Source organism: Erythrolamprus reginae, chromosome 9 (genome assembly GCF_031021105.1).
Source record: "Erythrolamprus reginae isolate rEryReg1 chromosome 9, rEryReg1.hap1, whole genome shotgun sequence".
NCBI lineage: Eukaryota > Metazoa > Chordata > Lepidosauria > Squamata > Dipsadidae > Erythrolamprus > Erythrolamprus reginae.
The window spans coordinates 24,978,079-25,001,930 of NC_091958.1; the positions used below are offsets into that span (position 1 = coordinate 24,978,079).

Below are 23,852 nucleotides of genomic sequence, written 5' to 3' on the forward strand. Positions count from 1 at the left end.
CTCCAGACCTTATGCGGAAGCGGGGAAATGTTTTGCCTCTACGTGAGAATTGCAAAGAATTGTCTGGACATTTTCTGCTTTTGGGGTGGTTTTTTTGGGGGGGGGGGGCAGCATTTCGGAAGGGAAGGAAGGTAAAAGAGCAAAGAAAAGAGGGCCTCTGAGCATGCCAAGAGTGCCCGACCTTGGTCTCTCTGCAAGAGCTGGCGCATTCTCATAATCCAGGGGAGGGGTCTCAAAATGTGCCAAATATAAGCCTGGAGGACTTCAACTCCCAGAATTCCCCCGGCCAGCAAACTTCCTTCCTCCTTTCCCTCCCCTTCCTCTGCAGAATGATAAGAATGCAGTATTGCAGGCTAACTCTACCCGCTGCCAATAGTTTGAATCTCGCCAGGCTCAAGGTTGACTCAGCCTTCTGTCCTTCTGAGGTGGGTAAAATGAGGAGCCCGGTAGTTGGGGGAAATAAGCTGATCCTATAAGCCCCTTAGAGAGGCTTGTAAAGTGGTATAGAATAGAATAGAATAGCATTTTATTGGCCAAGTGTGGTTGGACACCAAGGAATTTCTCTTGGTGTAGATGCTCTCAACGTACATAAAAGAAAAGGATACATTTGTCAAGAATCACGTGGTACAAAACTTAATGATTGTCATAGGGGTCAAATAAGCAATGAGGAAACAATCAAGATTAATAAAAATCTTAGGATACAAGCAACAAGTTCCAGTCCTACAGTCCTAAGTGGGAGGAAATGGGTGATAGGAATGATGAGAAAAAACTAGTAGAATAGAAGTGCAGATTTAGTAAAAAGTCTGACAGTGTTGAGGGAATTATTTGTTTAGTAGAGTGATGGTGTTTGGGAAAAAACTGTTCTTATTTTTTATTATTATTATTTATTCGATTTGTATGCCGCCCCTCTCCGAAGACTAGTTGTCTTGGTGTGCAGGGCTCTGTAGCGACATATATAAGTCTATGTGCTGTTACTATTGTATGATTTAGCCTCCAGACCGCTAGTCATCTTTGTTGACCTTTGCACACTTTCTAGGTCAGGGATGGTGAACCTTTTTTTCTTGGGGCGCCGAAAGAGCATGTGCATGCACTATCACACATGTGCTAGTGCTCACATCCATAATTCAATGCCTGGGGAGGGTGAAAACAGCTTCCCTTGTCCCCCGAAAGCCCTCTGGAGGCCAGAAACGGCCTGTTTCCCAACTTCTGGTGGGCCCAGTAGGCTCTTGTTTTGCCCTCCCCAGGCTCCAAAGGCTTCCCTGGAGCTGGGGGAGGATAAAAAAGCCCTCCCGCATCCCCCCAGAGGCTCTCTGGAAGCCAAAAACGCCCTCCCAGAGCCTCTGTGTGAGCCAAAAATCAGCTGGTCAGCACACACATGCAGGTTGGAGCTGATCTAGGGCAATGTCTCGCATGCCAGCAGATATGGCTCCGTGTGCCACCTGTGGCACCCTTGCCATAGGTTCACCATCACTGTTCTAGGGCATAGATGGCGAACCTTTTTTTTTCATGTGTCAAAAAGGGGTGTGGGTGTGCTAGTATGCGTGTATGTGCTCATACCCCTTCCCTCCCCCCCACGCATGCACACACCTCCACACTGTCCCTGTTCATGTGCCCAATTCCCACACACACCTGCACACAGGCCTGACTGAAGCCTGGTGAAAAAAGAGGCAGACCAGAACTTCAGGAAAACGCACTTCTGAGCTGCCTGCTGTGCTGTTTTTTGCACTCTGGGGCTTAAGGAAGCTTCCATGAACCCTCCAGAGTGCAAAGAAACAGCACAACCGGTTTGCCCGTTGGGCAGTTTTTTGCACTCCAGGGCTTCCCTGAAGCATTTGGAAGGCGAAGTGACCTTCCCGGAGGCTGAAAATCAGCTCACATGCATTGGAGCTGACATAGGGCAATGTCTCGCATGCCCTCCTATATGGTTCTGTGTGCCACCTGTGGCACGTATGCCAAAGGTTTGCCATCACAGTTCTAGGGTCTCTCTCTCTGCATCTTTTTCATATTGGGGCAATGAGAACTGGATGCAGTATTGCAAGTGTGGCCTTACTGTTGCAGTAAATTCAACTCTCATTGATGAGAATTCCATTCCAGAGGGTTAATGGGGGTGGGCAATATTTATTTATTTTATTTATTTTATTTATTTTATTTATTTTATTTATTTTATTTATTTTATTTATTTTATTTATTTTATTTATTTTATTTATTTTATTTATTTTATTTATTTTATTTATTTTATTTATTTTATTTATTTTATTTATTTTATTTATTTTATTTATTTTATTTATTTTATTTATTTTATTTATTTTATTTATTTTATTTATTTTATTTATTTTATTTATTTTATTTATTTTATTTATTTTATTTATTTTATTTATTTTATTTATTTTATTTATTTTATTTATTTTATTTATTTTATTTTATTTATTTTATTTATTTTATTTATTTTATTTATTTTATTTATTTTATTTATTTTATTTATTTTATTTATTTTATTTATTTTATTTATTTTATTTATTTTATTTATTTTATTTATTTTATTTTATTTATTTTATTTATTTTATTTATTTTATTTATTTATTATTTATTTTATTTTATTTTATTATTTATTTTATATTACACAATAGATTTTTAAAACCCATGAAAAACTCCATATCCAATATATTGGACAGACAGCAAATGTTGACCTGGTTATTGTATGGTCTCTAACTAAAATAAAACAATGCACAGTATGGATACTGTATAGCAGTATCTCCGGGACCGTCTTCTGCCGCACGAATTCCAGCGACCAGTTAGGTCTCACAGAGTTGGCCTTCTCTGGGTCCCGTCGACTAAACAATGTCGTTTGGCGGGACCCAGGGGAAGAGCCTTCTCTGTGGCAGCCCCGACCCTCTGGAACCAACTCTCCCCAGATATCAGAGTTGCCCCCACCCTCCTTGCCTTTCGTAAGCTCCTTAAAACCAACCTCTGTCGTCAGGCATGGGGGAACTGAGATATTCTCTTCCCCCTAGGCTTATAAAATTTATGCATGGTATGTCTGTATGTATGATTGGTTTCTTAAATTGCGGTTTTTTACATTACTTTTAATATTAGATTTGTTCATATTGTCTTTTTACGGTTGTTAGCCACTCCGAGTCTATGGAGAGGGGCGGCATACAAATCTAATTAATAAAATAAATAAATAATAGCAGTGATGGTGAACATTTTTTTCCTTGGGTGCTGAAAGAGCATGTGTGTGTGCTATTGTGCATGCACGATTGCTCACACACATAATCCAATGGCTGGGGAGGGCAAAAACAGCTTCCTCCCCCCCGGAGGCCAGAAATGGCCTGTTTCCCAACTTCTGGTGGGCCCAGTAGGCTCGTGTTTCGCCCTCTCCAGGCTCCAAAGGCTTCCCTGGAGCTCAAGGAGGGTAAAAACACCCTCCCTTATCCCACTGGAGGCTGTCTGGAAGCCAAAAATGCCCTCCCAGAGCCTCTGTGTGAGCCAAAAACCAACTGGCTGGCACACACATGCATGTTGAAACTGAATTTAAGCAACGGCTTGTGTGCCAGCATCTATGGCTCCGCGTGCCACCTGTGGCACCCATGCCATAGCTTTGCCATCACTGCTATATAGCATATGTTACTCCTTATTGTTTTACTTGGGTACTGGAGACTGACCTATTGGTAGCACTATACTGATCCTATAAGACAGTTATGGCGAACCGTTTTAGGCACCGAATGCCCAAAGGGTCTGCACACGTATGACCAAAATGAAAGGGGCATGCACATGGTAAACAAGGTTTACTCTGCTCATACATGAACAGTTCTGGTGACACAATTTTGCTTGTCTGCAAAACACTTCCCCTCTCCTTGCCTGTTATGGAGTGGAATTGGAGGGGGGCGGGAATCCCCAGGAGGGGGAGGTGTTGTTCCAGTAGCGTGATCCCAGATAAGGGAGAAAGACAGCGAGGGCATCGTCTCCCTGATAGCTTTTCAATTCAATTCAATTTTATTTGATTAGTCAATCGACCATATCAAAGCAAAAATAGAAACCACATCGGTCATCATAAAATTGTGACTCATCATAAACACTATACAGCAGTGTAAACTGGTTAAAATACAATAAAATTAGATAAAATAAAGGGAAATTAAATAAATGAGTTAGAATGCAGTATAATAAACTAAAATTAAGTAGTAAAACATGAAAATATAACTCATGCCAAGGTTGACATTACATAAATGTAAGGTACTGATATAAAATATTCTTAAGTGAATTCATCTCCTTTGCATGCGCCTCCAATATGTTCTATAAAACGTTTTCTCATCTGGACAGCCCTGACTATAAACTTAAACAGTTCTAGAAACTACATATATATTTCTATCCTGAAGAAAGTAAGGTAGTTGTTTATTACAGTCCCCAATGTGTGATTTTTGTCAAGTAGGGGCTGTAAATACTGATGTCTTACTGAGGAGCATAATTTACAATTGAGTAGCACATGTGCAATGTCTTCTATTGCTGGTGCACCGCAAATGCATGTTCTCTCAAACTATGGTACTTGGTGGAATCGTCCGTATTTAACCATAGAATCTTGTTCTAGTGAGATTTGTTCTATGGTATTGGGTCAAACCCATTGTCAGGTATTTTTCTCGTTGAAAGGATATTTTGTTCTTGGCTAGCCATTTCAATGACCTGCACTTAGCAAATATCAGTTTGTGCATTAGCTTGAGAAAGTTGATTGATCCATGTATAGTTCCCAGAGCTTTCTGTAGATGCAGGTAGTTGAGTGTTCAGTCTAGTAATAGTCGTCAGTGTGAAAAACGGTCACAAACCTTTTCCTCCCCTTTGGCATTGTAACTTTAAATAGTCATTCAATGATTGGTTTGTATTTTGCCGGTAAGTTTGCCCTCGGAGCCTTCAGTACCCAGATCAGCCACTAGGGGCAGTAAAACATATGGTATACAATGTATACATCATGTTGCATAGCTGTTTTAGAACATCCTTCCATTCTCCAATATGTTTTCATATGGGGTTTATTGGTCTGGTTTTTCTGAGTCAAGATTTTAGACTATTTCTTCATTCATTCATTCATTTGTTCGTCCGTTCATTCAATTTGTATGCCACCCAACTCTCCTAGGGACTCAAGGTAGCTCACAACCTAGAGTAAAACATATAAATAATATTAAAACCTCTAAAAACAAATTAAAACAATTTAAATCCAACATGCATATCATTTATGGCCGGATCTTGATGATACACTGTCAGATCAACAGCCCCAAGACTGCCAGAAGAGCCAGGCCTTCACAGCTTTCCAGAAGGCCAGTAGTAGGGTGGGGGCAGTCCTGATCTTGGGAGGTAGCTGGTTCCAGAGAGTCGGAGCAACCACAGAGAAGACCCTCCCTCGCAGACCCGCCAGCTGACATTGTTTAGCTGGTGGGACCTGGAGGAGACTGACTCTGTGGGCCCATATTGGTCACTGGGAGCTATGTGGTAGAAGGCGGTCTCAGAGATATTCTGGCCCTGAACCATTTATTTTATTTATTTATTTTTATTTTATTTTATTTATTTTATTTATTTTATTTATTTTATTTATTTTATTTATTTTATTTATTTTATTTATTTTATTTATTTTATTTATTTTATTTATTTTATTTATTTTATTTATCTTATTTATTTTATTTATCTTATTTATCTTATTTATCTTATTTATTTTATTTTATTTATTTATTTTATTTTATTTATTTAATTTATTTTATTTATTTTATTTATTTTTGTTTGTTTGTTTGTTTAGTTAGTTAGTTAGTTAGTTAGTTAGTTAGTTAGTTAGTTAGTCCAATACACAATGAGAGTTTTTGTGGGTATATATATATATGTATATACACATAGTAAAATGTAGGGCTTTAAAGGTAATAACCAACACCTTGAATTGCGACCGGAAACCGATAGGAAGCCAGTGCAACTCGTGAAGAATAGGTGATGACCAACACCTTGAATTGCTTCTGGAGACCAATCGGGAGCCAGTGCAGTTCACGGAGGATTGGTGTAGTGTGGGTGTATCTGGGCGCACACACAACAGCTCGCGTGGCTGCATTCTGGACCAACTGTAGTCTCTGAACACTCTTCAGGGGTATCTACTATATAAAGTGTATGTACACACACGCACGCACAGCTCTTCTAAAATTATACACATTCAACCTCATTTACTGCGATAGGAAAAACATACCCAGGGCCCAGAAGGGGGAAAAAAGGGGGGGGAAATCAAAATTTTGCTACCGGTACTGTGTTCCTGACCGTACCTGTAGGAGCCCATCACTGAGTAGCCCCATGTACAGCGTGTTGCAATAATCTAGCTGTGAGATTATAAGGGCACGAGTGACTGTGAGAAGAGCTTCCTGATCCAAGTAGGGTCACAATTGGTGCACAAGGCCAACCGATGCAAACATTGCTCTTACTGCCAACCTAACTGGCCTGATATAAAGACTTTTTTAAAAAAAAATGTTACTCAAAATTGTGCAGTTGTACTAGGCAGAAACCTTCTGAGGGTCTGAAGTTCACTCTTTGTTTCGTCCCAGAACATTGACAAAAACACCTTTTGGTTTTATGAGAGCTTCTGTGCTGGATATCATTTTATCTCATGCTATAATTAACTTTTGGCTCCTGTCATAAACTTTGGAGCGTAACAGGAACTGGGACATCGTAATGCTGTGGACCATAAAATGACTTTATAAACCCATATATGGAATGAAGAGTGGATTATTTGGAGAGCCAAGGTCTCCCCTGGATGGGGGTTGTTGGCCCCTCCCACGTCACATGTAATAGAGTGTGAATTAAGTGAGAATTTTTAAAGCGAGACTTGCCCATTTTATGACTTTTCTTGCCCCAGTTGTTAAGTGAGTCCCTGCAGTTGTTAAGTGAGTAACACAGGGTCGGTAACAGGGTTGGGTTCCTCCTGTTTGGACCAGATTGCCTGAAGTATTAGCAACCCACTGGTGACGCAATTTTTGCGTCATGAATCTATTTCTGTCTGTGTTGATCTGTGTTCACCACCATCTTTTTTTTCTGAATTTTTGGCTGGTTTTCCTGTGTTTGAATGGCTTGTCCTCGTTCTATGCTTTGAAAAAAGCCCTCCCAGGTCATTGTCCAAATTAACATCCAAGAAATAAACCAGTCCAAAACCAGACCTTCTTTCAAGGTCCAATTTATTGACAGAGCTACGTTGGATACGAACTGTAGTCAACCCGATACTAACTTTTCCTACAGTTTTCCACCCAGGTTAATCGGTAGATGGATGGATGGATGGATGGATTGGTGGGTGGATGGATCAGTCGGTGGATGGATGGACGGAAGGAAGGAAGGAAGGAAGGAAGGAAGATAGATAGATAGCAATAGCACTTATATACCACTTCGTGGTGCTTTACAGCCCTCTCTAAGCGGTTTACAGAATCAGCCTCTTGCCCCCAACAAGCTGGGTCCTTATTTTAAGGACCTCGGAAAAACAGAAGACTGAGTCAACCTTGAGCCGGTCAAAATCGAACTGCTGGCAGTGAGCACAGCCAGCCTGTGATACTTGCATTCTAACCGCTGAGCCAGTTCTTGACTCTCTATTATCATGGTTTGCACTCAAATTGTATATTAGATATTTGGCCTTTGTAAATTACCCAGAGAGTTTCGGACAACCGGACCAATTCGAGATTTGAGGAGAACCCAAGGAAGAGGTCTGAAATGTGACCTTCAGGCTGGGCAAAGGAAGTTGCTGTTGCTGCTCAAGGCAGAGGCCAGAGAAAGAATCTGGGAGTGTCTCTAAGCATCCTCCTCCCTACAATGACGAGTCGCGTGTTCAAATGCAACCCCAGAGAGCTCCGTAGTCTTTACAAGTGCAGGCGGCAGAACAAACACACTTTTTTTACGAGCCAAGATAAATGAACCGGAAAACCAAAGGTCAGTTTCACTGCCAGGCTTAACTGACAAAAGACCAAGAAAACGGTGTGTTAGCTCCAAGGAAGTGACTTCATCCATTCAGTCTTTCCGGAAAGTTAAAAAAAAAATAGCTGATGATTTTATCTCCTCCTTTTTCAGGGCTGCAGTGAGAAAGCAAGCAGGGCAGGAGGAGTCGGCTCCGAAGGGAAAGGATTCTTGGTAGGTGGCTCTGCACATTCGGCTTGCTGATGTTGAGATCTGGTTCAGAGGCAAATGGGATTTCTTGACTTTCCCAGTGTGGGAAGATGCGGATAGAGAATCTTTCTATCTCTGGGTCAGCTGGTCTCTCTCTCTCTCTCTCTCCCTCCCTCCTTCACCCCTCCTCCCTTTCTTCTTCTTCCTCCTCCTTTTCTTTTCCTCCTCCTTTTCTTCTTCCTCTTCTTTTTCTTCTCCTCCTCCTCCTCCTCTTCTTTTTTGCCTCTTCATCTTCCTCCTTCTTCCTCCTCTTCTTTTTTCCTCCTCTTCTTCATCTTCCTTCTTCTTCCTTCTCTTCTTTTTTCCCCTCCTCCTCCTCTTCTTCTTCCTTGTCTTCTGTTTCTTCTCTTCCTCCTCCTTTTCTTCTTCTTCCTCTTCTTTTTCTTCTCTTCTCCTTTTCTTCTTCCTCCTCTTCTTCTTTCCTCCTCTTCTTCATCTTCCTCCTTCTTCTTCCTCCCTTCCCTTTTTCTTTTCCTCCTCCTCTTCTTCTTCCTTGTCTTCTGTTTCTTCTCTTCCTCCTTCTCCTTTTCTTCTTATTCCTCCTATTCTTCCTTTTCCTTCTCTTCTTCATCTTCCTCCTTTTCTTCTTCTTCCTTCTCTTCTTTTTTCCTCCTCCTCTTCTTTCTCATCTTTTTCTTCTCTTCTGCCTCCTCCTTTTCTTCTTCCTCCTCTACTTCTTTGCTTCTCTTCTTCATCTTCCTCCTTTTCTTCTTCTTCCTCCTCTTCTGTTTCTTTTCCTCCTTTTTTTCTTCCTCGTCTTTTTCTTCTCTTCCTCCTCCTCCTTTCGTTCTTCTTTCTCCTCTTCTTTTTCTTTTCCTCCTCCTCCGAATGCAGGTGCTAATAAACGCCTTCTATGTTTTGCCTTCACTCTGATCCCTGCTTTTATACCTGGACTCTTCTCCAGATGTGCTGGGCATACAACTCCCAGCTAGAAAATGGGGGGGGGGGGTTGGGAGGTAGGGACCGGGAGTTGCAATCTCTTTTTATCACATCCCTTGGTCTGGTGAAGTTTGATTTTAAAATGATTTATTAGACTTTATTCATTATAGTATACTGTAGGAGCCGTGGTGGCGCAGTGGTTAGAGTGCAGTGCTGCAGGCTACTTCTACTGCCTGCTGGCTGCCTGCAATTTGGAAGTTCAAATCTCACCAGGCTCAAGGTTGACTCAGCCTTCCGTCCTTCTGAGGTGGATAAAATGAGGACCTGGGTTGTTGGGAGCAAGAGGCTGAGCGTGTAAAACTGCTTAGAGAGGGCTGGGAAGCACTGGGAAGCAGTACATAAGTCTAAATGCTAGTGAGGGAGACGCACATTATTCCCTATAATCACCAATGTATTGATCTAAGTATCATCTCTTAGACCTATAACTAACTCCCCCTTTTTCATACTTCACTAATCTTTAGAAACCCCCTTTTTGCTTACTGGAACAAACAAGGAAATGTGTGACAAGATAGAAAGTACCAGATGGTGTAAAATACTGTTTGTAAACCACAAAAAAGAACATTAACAAGGTATATTTTCCTGTTTAGGATGTGATTTGTTTTTACTTGCTTCTCCTTTTTCTGTATAAGGACATATTATCAATCATAGCTTGCTATTGGTAGATTGATGAAAGCTTTGTGTAGGGCACCTGAGGGACTTGACTTTCCTCTGGCTGAAATCTCCAAAATTGGGACTTCCAAAACCTCCCTGACTTGATCGAAGTGTATAAAATCATGCATGGGATGGAAAAGATGGATAGAGAAAAAATTATTTTCTCTATCACACAATACTAGGACGAGGGGGCCCTCCCTAAAGCTCATAGGTAAGAAAGTGAGGACAAATAAAGGGAAATATTTCTTCACCCAGAGGGTCGTTGGTTTATGGAATTCACTTCCAGAAGAGGTCGTGACTGCTTTCAGCCTGGATAGCTTCAGGGCAGGATTAGACAGATTCATGGATGCCAAGTGTATCGTGATTATTGAAATGGATGTCCATGTGCCACCATTAATATCTCCCTGTTCAGTTTCCAACCATTATTCTTGTCTGGACTTCAGGTGCCTTGGCAAATAGCTTGATCCCCTTCCTCTCTGTAGCAGCCTCTCAAATATTGGAAGGCTGCTATGATGCCTCCACTGGTCCTTCTCTTCACTAGACCAGCCCTGCCCAGTTCCTGCAACCGCTCTTCGATGTTATAGTCTCCAGTCCCCTAATCATCTTGGTTGCTCTTCTCTACTCTCTTTCTAGAGTCTTGTCATTTTATTTATTTATTTTTTATTTTATTTTATTATTTTATTTGCCAAACAAGTGTAGAATTATAGTTTGTATTAACATAACAAAGTATAAAGAAGCGATATAAAGGATAATAGGACAGAAGGACAGGGACGGTAGGCACAATAGTGCGCTTATGCACGCCCCTTCGAGAGCTCATAGAAAAGGGGAGAGATCAACAGTAGACAGTTTAAGGTGGGCATAAATGAAGGGGGCCATAGTGGTGACCAAAACTGGACGCAATACTCTAGGTGTGGTCTTTTTTAAAAAAATAAAATTTTATTATTTTGAAAAACAAAACAAGAGATACATACATAAAAAGAAAACAACAAAACATGTAACACAAAAGGAGGAGCTTCAATCGCTCCACTCTTGATCAAAGTCTCTGGTAAAAACTTATTTGTTAATTAGATCATATCAAAGAAAAATCACATATTTCATGTTACTGTTATACTGTATAAATTTTTCAATTCATTGAATATTTCTTGTATTCAGCCAAGTGTAGGCCCTATCCCAAGTTTTATAATATTCTGATTCTTCTTGATTCTTCAACCTCCTCATCATCATGTCCATCTCTGCACACTCAATAATTTTCCTAATTATTTATTCTTCTTTTGCAGTTTCTAGCTCTTTCCACCTTTGAGCGAAAACAATTCTTGCTGCAATTAAAATATGCGTTATCAAATATTGTGTGTCTTTTTTGTATTTTTGTGGTGACAAACCTATAAGAAAAAATTCTGGAGACTTTTTAATTTCCTGATTTGTGATCTCTTTCAACCATTTTTCAATAGTATTCCAGTATATTTTGGCTTTCGGGCAAGTCCACCATTGGCGATAATAAGAACCAATTTCTTTTTTACATTTTCAACAAGTAGGATAAATATTTGGAAACATTTTTGATAATCTATTAGGGGGCAGTTGCCATCTATAGAACATTTTAATCTGATTTTCTTTAAATGATATCGATTTAGTTATTTTCCAATTATATGTCCAAACTTTTTCCCATTTATCTAAATCTAAGTTTCTTCCAAAATTGCTGCACCAACTTTGTTGTGTGTTTTCTTTCAGTGAAGAAGGAGACCCACTTGAGCAGAGTCCCTGAAGGATGCCGGAGACAGTTGGGGATACCTGGAGCTACATCCCGGAGGAAATTCTCTCACACATCTTTTGCTACTTGTCCTTGCAAGACAGACATGTGGTTTTACGGGTCTGTAAGAAGTGGGCTGCAGCGGTTTTGGCCCCCTGTGTCTGGAGTTACATAGAGGTCAGGTAAGAATGGGAGTAAGAAGGGTCATGGAGTTGAAGTGGCTTAAGAGGAGGAGGAGGAGGAGGAGGGGTGTGGTGCAGAAGGACGTAATACTCATAAAAGCAGTTTGCACAAGGCATTAGGCTGCATTCACTGTGCTAAAGTGTGCTACAGGTGACTTTGCTATATATATATATATATATATATATATATATATATATATATATATATATATATTTCTTTTCGTAAATTTTCACGGGTATATGTATGTAGATTGTTCTGAGTTCGGGTTTTGCCCTGTGTAATATTTTGCATGTTTATGCGACGTTATATATATATATATATATGTATATATATATATGTGTGTGTGTGTGTATATATATATATATATATATATATATATATATATATATATATATATATATATATATATAAAACACATAACTCTTGGTGAGTACAAGCTGCGGTTTATGGCTCAGTGCATAGTATGAATTCTGCCACTTCTGTCTTATTCCATACATTCATGATTAAGGAGACAAGAGATTTCAGTGAGGTGTGAAGCTCCTCGGCATAGTCACTAGCTGTAGTGAGGGCTCTTGGGCCACCCCCGTTCAGACCACAGGTTTGCACTTGTAGAGCACACCAACGCCCAACCCTGCCAGAGCAGTCTCGGATGAACTTTGAGACACAAAGCAACCTGGTTAGGATAATGATGGGTGATTGTTTGCCAGCATGAAAATCTGATTTCTAGTCTGCCATAAAATCTGCCCTAAAGAGTTGACATTGATGCGTATTTTTCTACAGCAGGTAGTAAATGAATTGATTAATTGATGGTGATAGGTAGGTAGGTAGGTAGGTAGGTAGGTAGGTAGATAGATAGATAGATAGATAGATAGATAGATAGATAGATAGATAGATAGATAGATAGATATGGATGGTGATGATAGAGATGTTTTGAGGAGAAAGAGAGAGAGGAAGAGAAAGAGATGAATGGATGGACGGACGGATGGACGAATGGACAGACAGACATAATAGAGATGGTTTGAGGAGAGAGAGTAACTTTGATGATTAAATAGGTAGGTAGGTAGGTATGTAGATACACGCACATAAACAGAGAGAAAGAGATGGACAGAGAGACAGATAGACAGGCATAATAGAGATATTTTGAGGAGAGAGGGAATGAGTTTGAGAATTCCATAGATAGATAGATAGATAGATAGATAGATAGATAGATAGATGGATGGATGGATGGATGGATGGATGGATGGATGGATGGATGGATGGATGCATGGATGGATGCATGGATGGATGCATGCATGCATGCATGGACGGACAGATAGCTGAGATATTTTGAGGATTTCCAAGCTAAATAGATAGACAGACAGATGGATTTTTTGAGAACTCCTGAGAGAGAGGGAGGGAGGCGAAGGAGAGAGGGAGGCTGGATGAATTATTACCTGTTCATTTGCTGTAATTCCAACACTGCTGCCATGCTCTATTTTTCCTTTTCATTCCCCAGGTGTGTTTCTGAAGACGATAAAGCCGCCCTGCAGAACCTCCACCAGTTCCTGCCCCATATCCGACACCTCAAGGTGGCCTTTGACCAGTCGGATGAGGGGATACGTCAGAACATCTGCCGGATCCTGGACCTTCTGGCCCAGCAGAACCACAAGCTGCAGGCCTTGTGCATCGAATGCGCCGGAGAAAACCCTTATTTCTATTCTGGCCAAGACATCCTGCAGAGCATCGGGAGCATCTGCCAGAGCCGGAACCGAACCGACCTGCAGCACCTCGATTTCCGTGCGATGCCTTTCACCCTGGATGATGGGCTCGTCCAGCTTGTGGCCTCCAGTAGCCCCAATCTGCACACCTTGTACCTGAACAACCGCACCTTAGTTTGCAACGTCACTCCGGAGATGATCATTGAGCTTCTGAAGAGTTGCCCCAAATTGTCCACCTTGGGGGTCTACTATGCCAGCCTCTCCGAGGAGGTCTTTAAGGAACTGGTGACCCTCAGCCGGCCAAACTTAAGGTGCCTGGATATTTTCTGCGAGCGGATGGACAAATACATTCCCGTCATCTCGGAAGAGCTGTGGGCTTTGGTACGCGAGAAATACCCCCGGCTCTATGTCCAGCTGGAACTGGACCACACCGTCCCACAGTGGAAGATCCTTCGCATCTTGAAGCCCAACATCCCCGTGACGGAGTTGCAGCTCAACACGTTTGCCTACATGGTGTACCAAATCCGTTTCGCCACGGCCAACTACAGCCGCACTTTGGAGAAGCTCGTCCTGCGCACCACCTCCTCGGAGGAACTCGACGCCTCGCTCATCGATTTGGCCCGGAAATGCGCCTGCTTGAAAGAGGTCCACTGTTTCTGCCTGGTCAGCCATGCAGTGGTGGAGGCTTTCCTATCAAGCTGCCCCAGGCTGAAAAGTTACACCCTGAAGACCTCCAAAGAACACAATCCTTGGCAACCCACTCCCATCTTGTGATTGCGCTTACTGGGGGGGGGGGGTAACCTTTGTGTCACAAGTGACCCAGGCTTCTTCTAATAGGTTTGCCCATGGTTTATTTATGGCGTGGTCCAAGGTTACAATGCCAGCTGGTTTCTCCCAAAATGAAACCAGTGAGAAATACAACCCATTTGGATCAGGGAGCCTTGGCAAAGTAAACCACGGCTTAATGCAGTGCATGAACTCTGGCTTATTGTCTGGTAAGAATGCAGATCATGGTTAGAAGCCTATTTTAACTGGCCGAAGGGAGGCAATGTCCACAGGATCGGGCAAGTCCTTCATAACCAACAACCATCCTGGGTTTGTGCTTACGGGCTTTCACATCCGCAAGAAGATGGAGATCGGGAACTCAGCGGAGTTTTTTCCAAGAGGCTCCTCCATGGTTTATTCCTTGGTCCAAAGTGTGACCGCAAGTCGTTTCTCCCAAAATGAAACCAATGATCGGAAGTCAAGAATGGATGTGTTGCTTCTTGGGAACTCGGAGTTCTTGTGTGTATGTGTGTGTATGTGTGTGTGTTTTACGGGTAAGGGTCAGTAGCGGGTTCCTACTGATACAGTCAACACCATCGCACCGGTAGCGAAAATTGAGCTGTGTGCATAGCTTTTGTCTGTGGCGGGCGCATAAGCATGCTCAAGTGAGATTTTGCGTGAGGACACACATGTGCGTGGGATTTGGGGAATTTTTTGCTTCTGCACATGCGCGGAAGCAAAAAGCTTGCCAAAACCTCACATGCATGCGCGTTCCCTCAAGATTTTGTTTTATGTGCACGCGCAGAAGCAAACCCACTCAGACATGTGTGCGTGTATGCCAGAGATGCAGAGCTGTGCGCACTGGGAGCAGCTGGACCACAACCCCTGCCTGGTTTGGGTACCAGCCCATTCGGATCAGGAAACCTTGGAAATACAACCCCTATTTCCAATACAACCTTGGAAATGTAACCCCATTGCATTTCCGTGCAATATACGAACTCAGACTTTTGTCTGGGAGGAGCACAATCGCGGACCGACGGCCCTTTCAGAAGAATGTGATGTTTACAGCAATAAGCGCCAAACTTTGCAGCTTGGTGGCCTGGCTGGGGAGGGTGCCTGCGTGTAAGCAGCTCTTGTGCGAGTGGTGGGCGTGCTTGCGTGTAGCTCGGCTTGCACAAGCGGCAGGGCCAGTGTCCACGAGAAGAGCTGCGTGCACACATGCTCCAGCCCAGAGCTCGACAACTTTGACAACTTTAAAACTCGTGGACTTCAACTCCCAGAGTTCCTCAGCCAGCTTCCTCAGCAGTGGCTGAGGAACTCTGGGAGTTGAAGTGCAGAAATCTTAAAGCCTCCAATGTTGGAGACCCCTGCTCCAGCCAGTGACTTGCATGGCCCAATTCTGAATCGGCCATGGCCTGGTAGAGGGTTGTGGATAGGACAAGGTATACAGCCCTGGTGTACCGGACAGGGCAAGCAAGGTCAACGAGCGTCATGCCTGTCATAAGCACATGGTGGTGGTGATGTCATCTATGTAATTTGCATGACTCCTTCAATGATGTCCATATACCTGTGATGTCATCACGGCTTCACCTATAGGTTCCAATTCATCTTTTTCCCCCTCTAGTAGAAGCCGGGATACCAAACTGATGGAACTCTCAGGATTGGCCGCTAGCAAAATTGGACTATTGCCATGTGCAAATTCTTCTCTCTTCTGATTAAGGGACACTTGGGGGTTGTGCAAACTGTGAGTGTATTTTTAAAAAATCGGATGCACTTTCTTAAAACTTAGGTAGGTTCCAAGTCAAGTTAACTATTGATTGAGTTGCCAGCATAGTAACACATAAAAAGCCCGGTGCTTTTTAACTAAATTCACTTCTGGAGTAAACATAAACCAAGGTAGAAATAAATTCACAAATGTAATTCAAGCCAAATTAAAAGCCATATATATACACTGCTCCAAAAAATGAAGGGAAAAGTTAAACAACACAATATAACTCCAAGTAAATCAAACTTCTGTGAAATTGAACTGTCCACTTAGGAAGCAACACTGATTGACAATCAATTTCACATGCTGTTGTGTACATTCAGCTTTGTACAGAACGAAGTATTCAATGAGAATATTTCATTCATTCAGATTTAGGATGTGTTATTTGAGTGTTCCCTTTATTTATTTTTTTGAGCAGTATATTTATGTTCACATCTCCCAAAGCTTATATACGCCATATCTTTCTGTTCTTTGACCTGGGTTAATAATAATTTGCATGGCTGAATTATTTATTTTCTTTACTCTTGTTGAATTAGAGCAGAATTCAGTTATTTTAGTATCTTAGTTCGAAATAAAAAGCCAAGCATTTTGTTATTTTACTTACCATCCATCTGTTCTGCACTGCACTATTTTTAATACATTAAAGGTAAATGTTCTCACACATATGTGCTGGTTGTTCCTGACTCCAGGGGGCAGTGCTGATCTCCGATTCTAAGGTGAAGAGCCAACGCTGTCCAAAGATCTCTCCATGGTTATGTAGCTAGCATGACTAAATGCAGAAGTCGCACAGAGCACTTGCCACCAATGGTGGTCCCCATTTTTCTACTTGCAATTTTTTACATGTTTCAAACTGCTAGATTGGCAGAAGTTCCCTCTTTACACAACGCTTGAGGTTCGAACCACTGAACTGCTGACCTTTTTGATTGACAAGTTTGGTGTCTTATTGATTGATTGATTGATTTGATTTGATTTGATTTGTATGCCGCCCCTCTCCGTAGACTCAGGGCAGCTCACAACAGAATAAAACAGTTCATAACAAATCTAATAATTTACAATTTAAAATATTTTAAAAACCCATTATTAAGCAGACATACGTACAAACATACCAGACATAAATTGTATAGGCCCTGGGGAGATATCTCAGTTTCCCCATGCCTGATGGCAAAGGTGGGTTTTGAGGAGTTTACGAAAGGCAAGGAGGGTGGGGGCAGTTCTAATCTCTGGGGGGAATTGGTTCCAGAGAGTCGGGGCCACCACAGAGAAGGCTCTTCCCTTTGTTTAGTTGACGGGACCCGGAGAAGGCCGACTCTGTGGGACCTAATCGGTCGCTGGGATTCGTGCAGCAGAAGGCGGTCTCGGAGATATTCTGGTCCGATGCCATGAAGGGCTTTATAGGTCATAACCAACACTTTGAATTGTGACTGGAAATTGATCGGCAACCAATGCAGACTGCGGAGTGTTGCTGAAACATGGGCATACCTAGGTAAGCCCATGACTGCTCTCGCAGCTGCATTCTGCACGATCTGAAGTTTCCAAACACTTTTCAAAGGTAGCCCCATGTAGAGAGCATTACAGTAGTCGAACCTCGAGGTGATGAGGACATGAGTGACTGTGAGCAGTGACTCCCGGTCCAAATAGGGCCACAACTGGTGCACCAGGCGAATCTGGGCAAACGCCCCCCTCGCCACAGCTGAAAGATGTTTCTCTAATGTGAGCTGTGGATCGAGGAGGACGCCCAAGTTGCGGACCCTCTCCGAGGGGGTCAATAATTCCCCCCCCCCCCGGGTGATGGACGGACAGATGGAATTGTCCTTGGGAGGCAAAACCCACAGCCACTCCGTCTTATCAGGGTTGAGTTTGAGTCTGTTGACACCCATCCAGGCCCCAACAGCCTCCAGGCACTGGCACATCACTTCCACTGCTTCGTTGATTGGACATGGGGTGGAGAGGTAAAGCTGGGTATCATCAGCATACTGTTGATACCTCACCCCATGCCCTTGGATGATCTTACCCAGCGGTTTCATGTAGATATTGAATAGCGGGGGAGAGGACCGACCCCTGAGGCACCCCACAAGGGAGAGACCTCTTAGCCATTGAGCCACTGCGTCCCCATTTTTATTACATCACAATGTGGTTTATTTGGACTGAACGTGCAGCCATTTGTGACTTATTCAATAAACATGATTTTTTAAAAATGCCACAGCTTGGAACCTACAATGGCTTGATTCACAACGTCATTCTAAAGCAAAGGCAAACTGTGATTTAGAGTGTAAATATAGCAAATTCTAAATTTGTCAGGTTGTAATTAAGATCAATGTGATTTAGTATAAGATGTGAAACAGTCAATGTGACTTGCTGAGATTTTGGGATAGTGATGTCCAGGTTTACACAAGGCTCATCGTTGTTCAGGAAGGCAGTTTTAAAAAAAGAGAGACTCTTCCACCTACAACCACAATTGAGTCCAACATTTCTGTTGCTAAGTGAGACAGCTAAGCAAATTTTGCTCCACTTTATGACCTTTCTTGTTGCCGTTGTTAAGTGAATCACTGCACTTATTAGTCACACGGTTGTTAAGTGAATCTGGCCTCCCCATCGACTTTGCATGTTGCCGTAACTTTGACTGGCCACTAAATGAATTATTGTTAACTACCTGTAATAAATAATAAGGTAGATGCCGATTTCTGGATTTTTTTCCAAGACATGAATAACAATTTTGTGCCAGCTCGCTTGATGGGGAAGCTTTGTCTTATGGAAGAATGTGTAATTTTCTCTTCCTGTCTCTTATTTGTATATTATTTTTAAAAGCATTCATTTAATTGATGGAATTTGAAGCCAAGGGCCATAACAGCCATCGGCTTGGCTGTAGAGAAATAATTAGAAAAGTCATGGACAACAGACTAATCTGAATTTATTACTAAATGGAGCATCCAGAGTCCAGGGAAATCTACCTTTGAGAATCATTTACAGGGGAGCAAGGAAGAGAGAAAGCTGCTGTTATTCTGTTTGTTCTCACACAATTGTCACTTTGATGAGACACAGTTGTGATTCCTTAAACATTTGTATTCTGCCTTGCTATTATTAATTCAAACTCAAAAAACCCATGGAAAGATTATAATGTTACCAAACAAACAAACAAAAAACCCCTTGCAATACATTTAAAACATAACAAAATAATCCACTGAGTGTTTTATAGCAGCATTCAAGGTGGAAATATTTGCAGAAAAAGAATTTTACATGACAACATTTGCCGAATGCTGTGGAAACTGCAACATTTTAGTGAGATTTTATTTACAGAATGTGTCTGACATGTTTTTCTCTCCAAAGGTGAGCTGGACTTCAATTCTAGCTGGGCCTTATGGTACTGAAGGCCAACAAAACCTGCAAAATACCTGCTTGGGAATATTGGTGCAGAGTTTTAGACTCTGATTAAATAAAATTACTCTAAGCAGATTTACGTTTTTTTAAAAAAGAAAATTAAATATCCCAATAAAGTTTTGCAACTTTCATTGCATTTCACTCTTTATGTAACACAGGGTGCTGCATCACTGGAAGTTTTAAAGAAGAGATTGGATAGCCATTTGTCCAGGATGGTATAGATCAGGGGTAGGCAAAGTTGGCTCTTCCATGACTTGTGGACGTCAACTCCCAGAATTCCTGAGCCAATCATGCTAGCTCAGGAATTCTGGGACTTGAAGTCCACATGTTATAGAAGAGCCAATTTTGTCTACCCCTGGGATAGATGAAGTTGGACTAGAAGACCTCTAAGGTCTCTTCTCACAATCCTGTCTGGTAGGTTGCCAGTAGTATTTTCATTCGGAAACCCATCCCGAGGAGCTACACAAACTTACTCGCTTAAGCATTTTACATGATGCATCCCCTTCAAGCCATAATCCAACCACGATTCAAGAGTGGTTGCTGTAATCAGCCTTCTCATATGGAGAACATCCCTTCAGTAAACAAGCCTCAATCTGCTTAACCATGGCTTATTAAACAACCATCAGCTAGCATAACCCAAAACACTAAACTGTAAATAATGGATTATAGGAACAGGAGTAGGAGTAGGGATAGGAGAGGATTGGATTATTGGCCAGGTGTGATTGGACACACAAGGAATTTGTCTTGGTGCATATGCTCTCAGTGTACGTAAAATAAAAGATGTGTTCCTCAAGAATCAAGAAGCCACACCAGCTGGGTAATGCAACAGACCAAGCTAACATGTGGCAATAGAATAGGAATGAAAGCTGGAAGGGACCTTGGGGGGGTTCTAGTCTAGCCCCCCCCCCTTAAGCAGAACCTATACCATTTCAGGCAAGTGACTGTCCAGTCTGTTCTTAAAAACCTCCAGTGATGGAGTGCCACAATTTCTGGTGGCAAGCTGTTCCACTGGTTAATTGTCCACAGTCTTCGGAAGCTTCTCCTTAATTCCAGGTTGCTTCTCTCCTTGATTAATTTCCATCCATTGTTTCTTGTTCTGTCCTCTGCTGTTTTGGAAAGTAAGTTGACCTCCTCCTCCTCTTGGTGACAGCCCCTCAAACATGGAACGCTGCTATCATGTCCCTCCTGGTCCTTCTTTCCTTTAGGCCCAAATCCTGCAACCCTTCTTTCGTTGTTTTCATCTCCAGGCTTTCAACCATCTTAGTTTCCTCTTCTCTGCACTCTTTCCAAATTCGCAACATCCTTTTTTAAAAAGCATTGTGACCAAAATTGGCTGCTATATTCCAGGTGGGCTCTTCCTAGGCTTAGCAGGCTAGCTAAACCATGATTTACTCCTTCTGTGAAGCCAGGAATAGAAGTTCCTCCTTAATTCCAGGTTGCTTCTCTCGGTTAGTTTCCAGCCATTATTTATTTAATTTAATAATAATAATAATAATAATAATAATAATAATAATTTATTAGATTTGTATGCTGCGGGACGGCTCACAACAATAGTACAATATAACAAATCTAATATTTAAAAAACATATAAAACCCATCATTAAAACCCCGCTTCTTGTCCTGCCCTCTGGGGCGTTGGAGTGGGCGCTTGCATCTTAGCTGCTCTTCTCTGCACTTTTCCCAAAGTCTCCGCCTCTTATTTTTTGGTAGTAAAATTGGTTGCAGCATTCCACGTGTGGCTTATAGCATGCAAGGTAAACCATGGTTTGCTCCTCCTGCGAAGCTAGGAATAGACTGACCAGATTTTTTGGGGAGGGGGAGGGGGGAATCCTCCTGGCTGGCCAGAACTCCTGTCCTCCAACAGCGCCCACCACCCTCCGGGAAGGAAAGAGTTAAAGGGCCAGGTGAAGGAAGGGGGGCTCCGAGCATGCGCACTCCCCTCCACCTGCCGCTGCCTGAGGGGGCTAATTGGGCGCAGGTGCTGCTCGGGAGCCACGTGGAGTAGCGGCAGAAAAGAAGGCGCCATGCGGGGCGCGCGAAGCTGGCGGCCGGGTCGGAGGGCAGGTAAGTGTCGGTGAGCCTGCAAGGGGGGCGGGGGGGGGCTGAGCTTCTGAGACTTCGCGTCATTGCATGTTGCCATGTCCGTCTGCAAACCCTGGTTAACTCTACTGGGGGTAACTTAGTTTTTAAAGTTTGCCCAATGCGCACGAGTATGAGGGATTTTTGGCGCGCTCTGAGCTGGGGAGTCTCCCTTCCAGGCGTTTCCTTACCCAACGAGGTAACATCGTCAGGGCTAATGAGTCTGGCTTATTCCCTTGTTTATAGTAGTTTTTTTCTTCCAGATATTTCCTTACCCAACTAGGTAATATTATCAGGGCTATAAAGGTGTGGGTTTTGTGTAGGGAAGGGGAGGAGGAAGGGGGAGGGTTCTGGACTCCTTGGTGCTGTCGGAGCTGGGTTGTTTTCTTCCAGACGTTTCCTTATCCAGCTGGATAACATCATCAGGGCTAGAAGGGAGGGAGGTTTGTGTAGTGAGGGAGTAATAGAAGGAATGGATGCTAGTTTTCTTTTATAGATTGTTTTAAAGTGCTATTAATTAATTGGATTGTTATTACTGTTTTTCTGATTTTTTTGTACATGCTTGTGAGCCGCCCCAAGTCCCGGAGAGGGATGGCTTACAAATCCAATTAAATCTTAAATCTTGCAGACATTTCACTACCCAACTAGGTAGCATCATCAGGGCTAGTGAGTTTGGCTTATTCCCTTGTTTATCTACAATAGCTCTGGGCTGGGTAGTTTTCTGGCAGAGGTTTCATTACCCAACTAAATAATACAATCACATCTAGGAGGGAGGGAGGTTTGTGTAGGGAAGGAGTAACAGAAGGAGTGGAGGACTGTGGGGTCCTTGGTGCTCTCTAACCTGGGTTGTTTTCTTCCAGACATTTCACTACCCAACTAGTTAACATCAACAGAGCTAGTGAGTTTGGCCTATTCCCTTGTTTATATGCAGTAGCTCTGAGCTGGGTAGTTTTCTTAGGGACATTTCACCAGGGCTAGAAGGGAGGGAGGTTTGTGTAGTTGAAAGAGGAGGAGAAGGGGAGGAGGACTGTTCACAGATTAGAGGGGTCTGAACTTGGGGTCTGAAGGGTCTCCAGGGGGCCTCTGGGACTGGGAGAAGAGGGGCTTTTTTCACCCCGAATCTTCCAAGGCTCCAGGTGGGAGGAAGCACCCAGAGGTGGGGAGGTTTAAGAGTCTTGCAGAACTTGGGCAGGGAATATTCTGAGCACAAAGTAATATTTAATGGTTGGGAATTAAGAATAATAATAATAATAATAATAATAATAATAATTTATTAGATTTGTATGCCGCCCCTCTCTGAAGACTCGAATTCTCTTGGGATGACGACACTTGGACCACCTATAACATTTAGAGGTGCCCCTATGGTGGTCTTCGGTTGTGATTTGGTCTATGGTGTGATTGGACTGTATGATTGCATATCACACATGGGCTTTTAGTTGTATTTTAAATTATTAGATTTGTGTTACATGCTTGTGTTTGTATCTATTCTGTGAGCTGCCCTGAGTCTTCTGAGAAGGGCGGCATACAAATCTAATTAATAATAATAATAATAATAATAATAGTAATAATAATTGTAATAATAATAATAATAAAATAATAATAATAATAATAATAATAATTTTATTTGTTAAATGTATTTGTCAATCTAGGCAGTTTATAAACCTGTCATTGAAAGGAAAATGATGGAAAGCTACTTGCTCCTAACCATAAGTACAGGTAGCACAGTTCTTTTAGTGACCGTTTGAAGTTACAACGGCACTGAAACAAGGGAGGTATGTTCTTCACACTGAGGACCAGAATGAAAATGGAGCTGGAAGGGACCTTGGAGGTCTTCTAGTCCAGCCCCCTGCTCAAGCAAGAGATCCTATACCAGTGATGGAGAACCTTTTTGGGTTCCCATGCCAAAAGGGGTGTGTGTGGGTGTGCTAGCACGCGTAGATGTGCCTGCACCTCTTCCCATCTCCTCTCACGCATGCACATCCCTCCCTGCACTGCCTCTGCGCATGCGCGCAAGCCTTTCTGAAGCCTAGTAGGTGAAAAAAATGCCCAAATGGGCAAACAGGAAGTTCAGAAAAACGCACTTCCTGTTTGCCAAATGTGCTGTTTTTTGCACTTTGTGGCTTCAGGAAGCTTCTTCAAACCCTCCGGAGTGCAAAAAACAGCACAACGGCAAACTGGAAGTGTGTTTTTCCGAACTTCTGGTTTGTCCGGAGGGCGGGGGGGTTGCCTCTGGGGCTGCAGGGAAGCTTTCCTGAAGTGTCCGAAGGGTGAAGCGGCCTTTCCCAAAGCTGAAGATCAGCTGGCCAGCGTGCACATGCTCCCTGGCGCTGAAACACGGCAAAGTCTCGTGTGCCCTCCATCTCATGTCCTCATGGTCACATGATCAAAATTCAGACGCTTGGGAACTGGTTCTATTTTATGACCGTTGCTGTATCCCAGAGTCACGGGATGCCCTTATGTGACCTTCCAACAAGCAAAGTCAATCCTCTTCTTTGTCCAC

At 42.6% G+C, this 23,852-nt stretch overlaps 2 protein-coding genes across 10 annotated transcripts in view; both read left to right on the forward strand.

Moving 5' to 3' along the window:
• The first annotated feature begins 314 nt into the window (after positions 1-314).
• On the forward strand, positions 315-16,559 carry LOC139171967 (F-box/LRR-repeat protein 8-like). Of its 5 annotated transcripts, none has more exons than XM_070760519.1 (5): positions 315-425; positions 8,059-8,118; positions 9,555-9,662; positions 11,470-11,670; positions 13,167-16,559. In XM_070760519.1, the coding sequence occupies exons 4-5, from the start codon at positions 11,507-11,509 to the stop codon at positions 14,140-14,142; spliced, it is 1,140 nt and encodes a 379-aa protein (XP_070616620.1). In that variant the 5' UTR covers positions 315-425; positions 8,059-8,118; positions 9,555-9,662; positions 11,470-11,506; the 3' UTR covers positions 14,143-16,559. The 5 variants fall into 5 exon arrangements, with proteins under 5 accessions (XP_070616620.1, XP_070616618.1, XP_070616622.1 ...); XM_070760521.1 differs by lacking the exon at positions 315-425 and adding an exon at positions 7,604-7,920; XM_070760517.1 differs by lacking the exon at positions 9,555-9,662.
• A 4,452-nt stretch (positions 16,560-21,011) lies between these two features.
• LOC139171968 (heat shock factor protein 4-like) overlaps positions 21,012-23,852 on the forward strand; it is a 44,859-nt gene continuing 42,018 nt past the window's right edge. The window contains exons 1-2 of one of the 5 annotated variants that reach the window (XM_070760528.1): positions 21,680-22,018; positions 22,213-22,250. The gene's annotated coding sequence lies outside the window, so the exon portion shown is untranslated. Of the gene's footprint in view, positions 21,552-21,679; positions 22,019-22,212; positions 22,251-23,852 lie in introns of those variants that run through there. The other 4 variants (XM_070760525.1, XM_070760530.1, XM_070760526.1 and 1 more) reach the window with 4 other exon arrangements.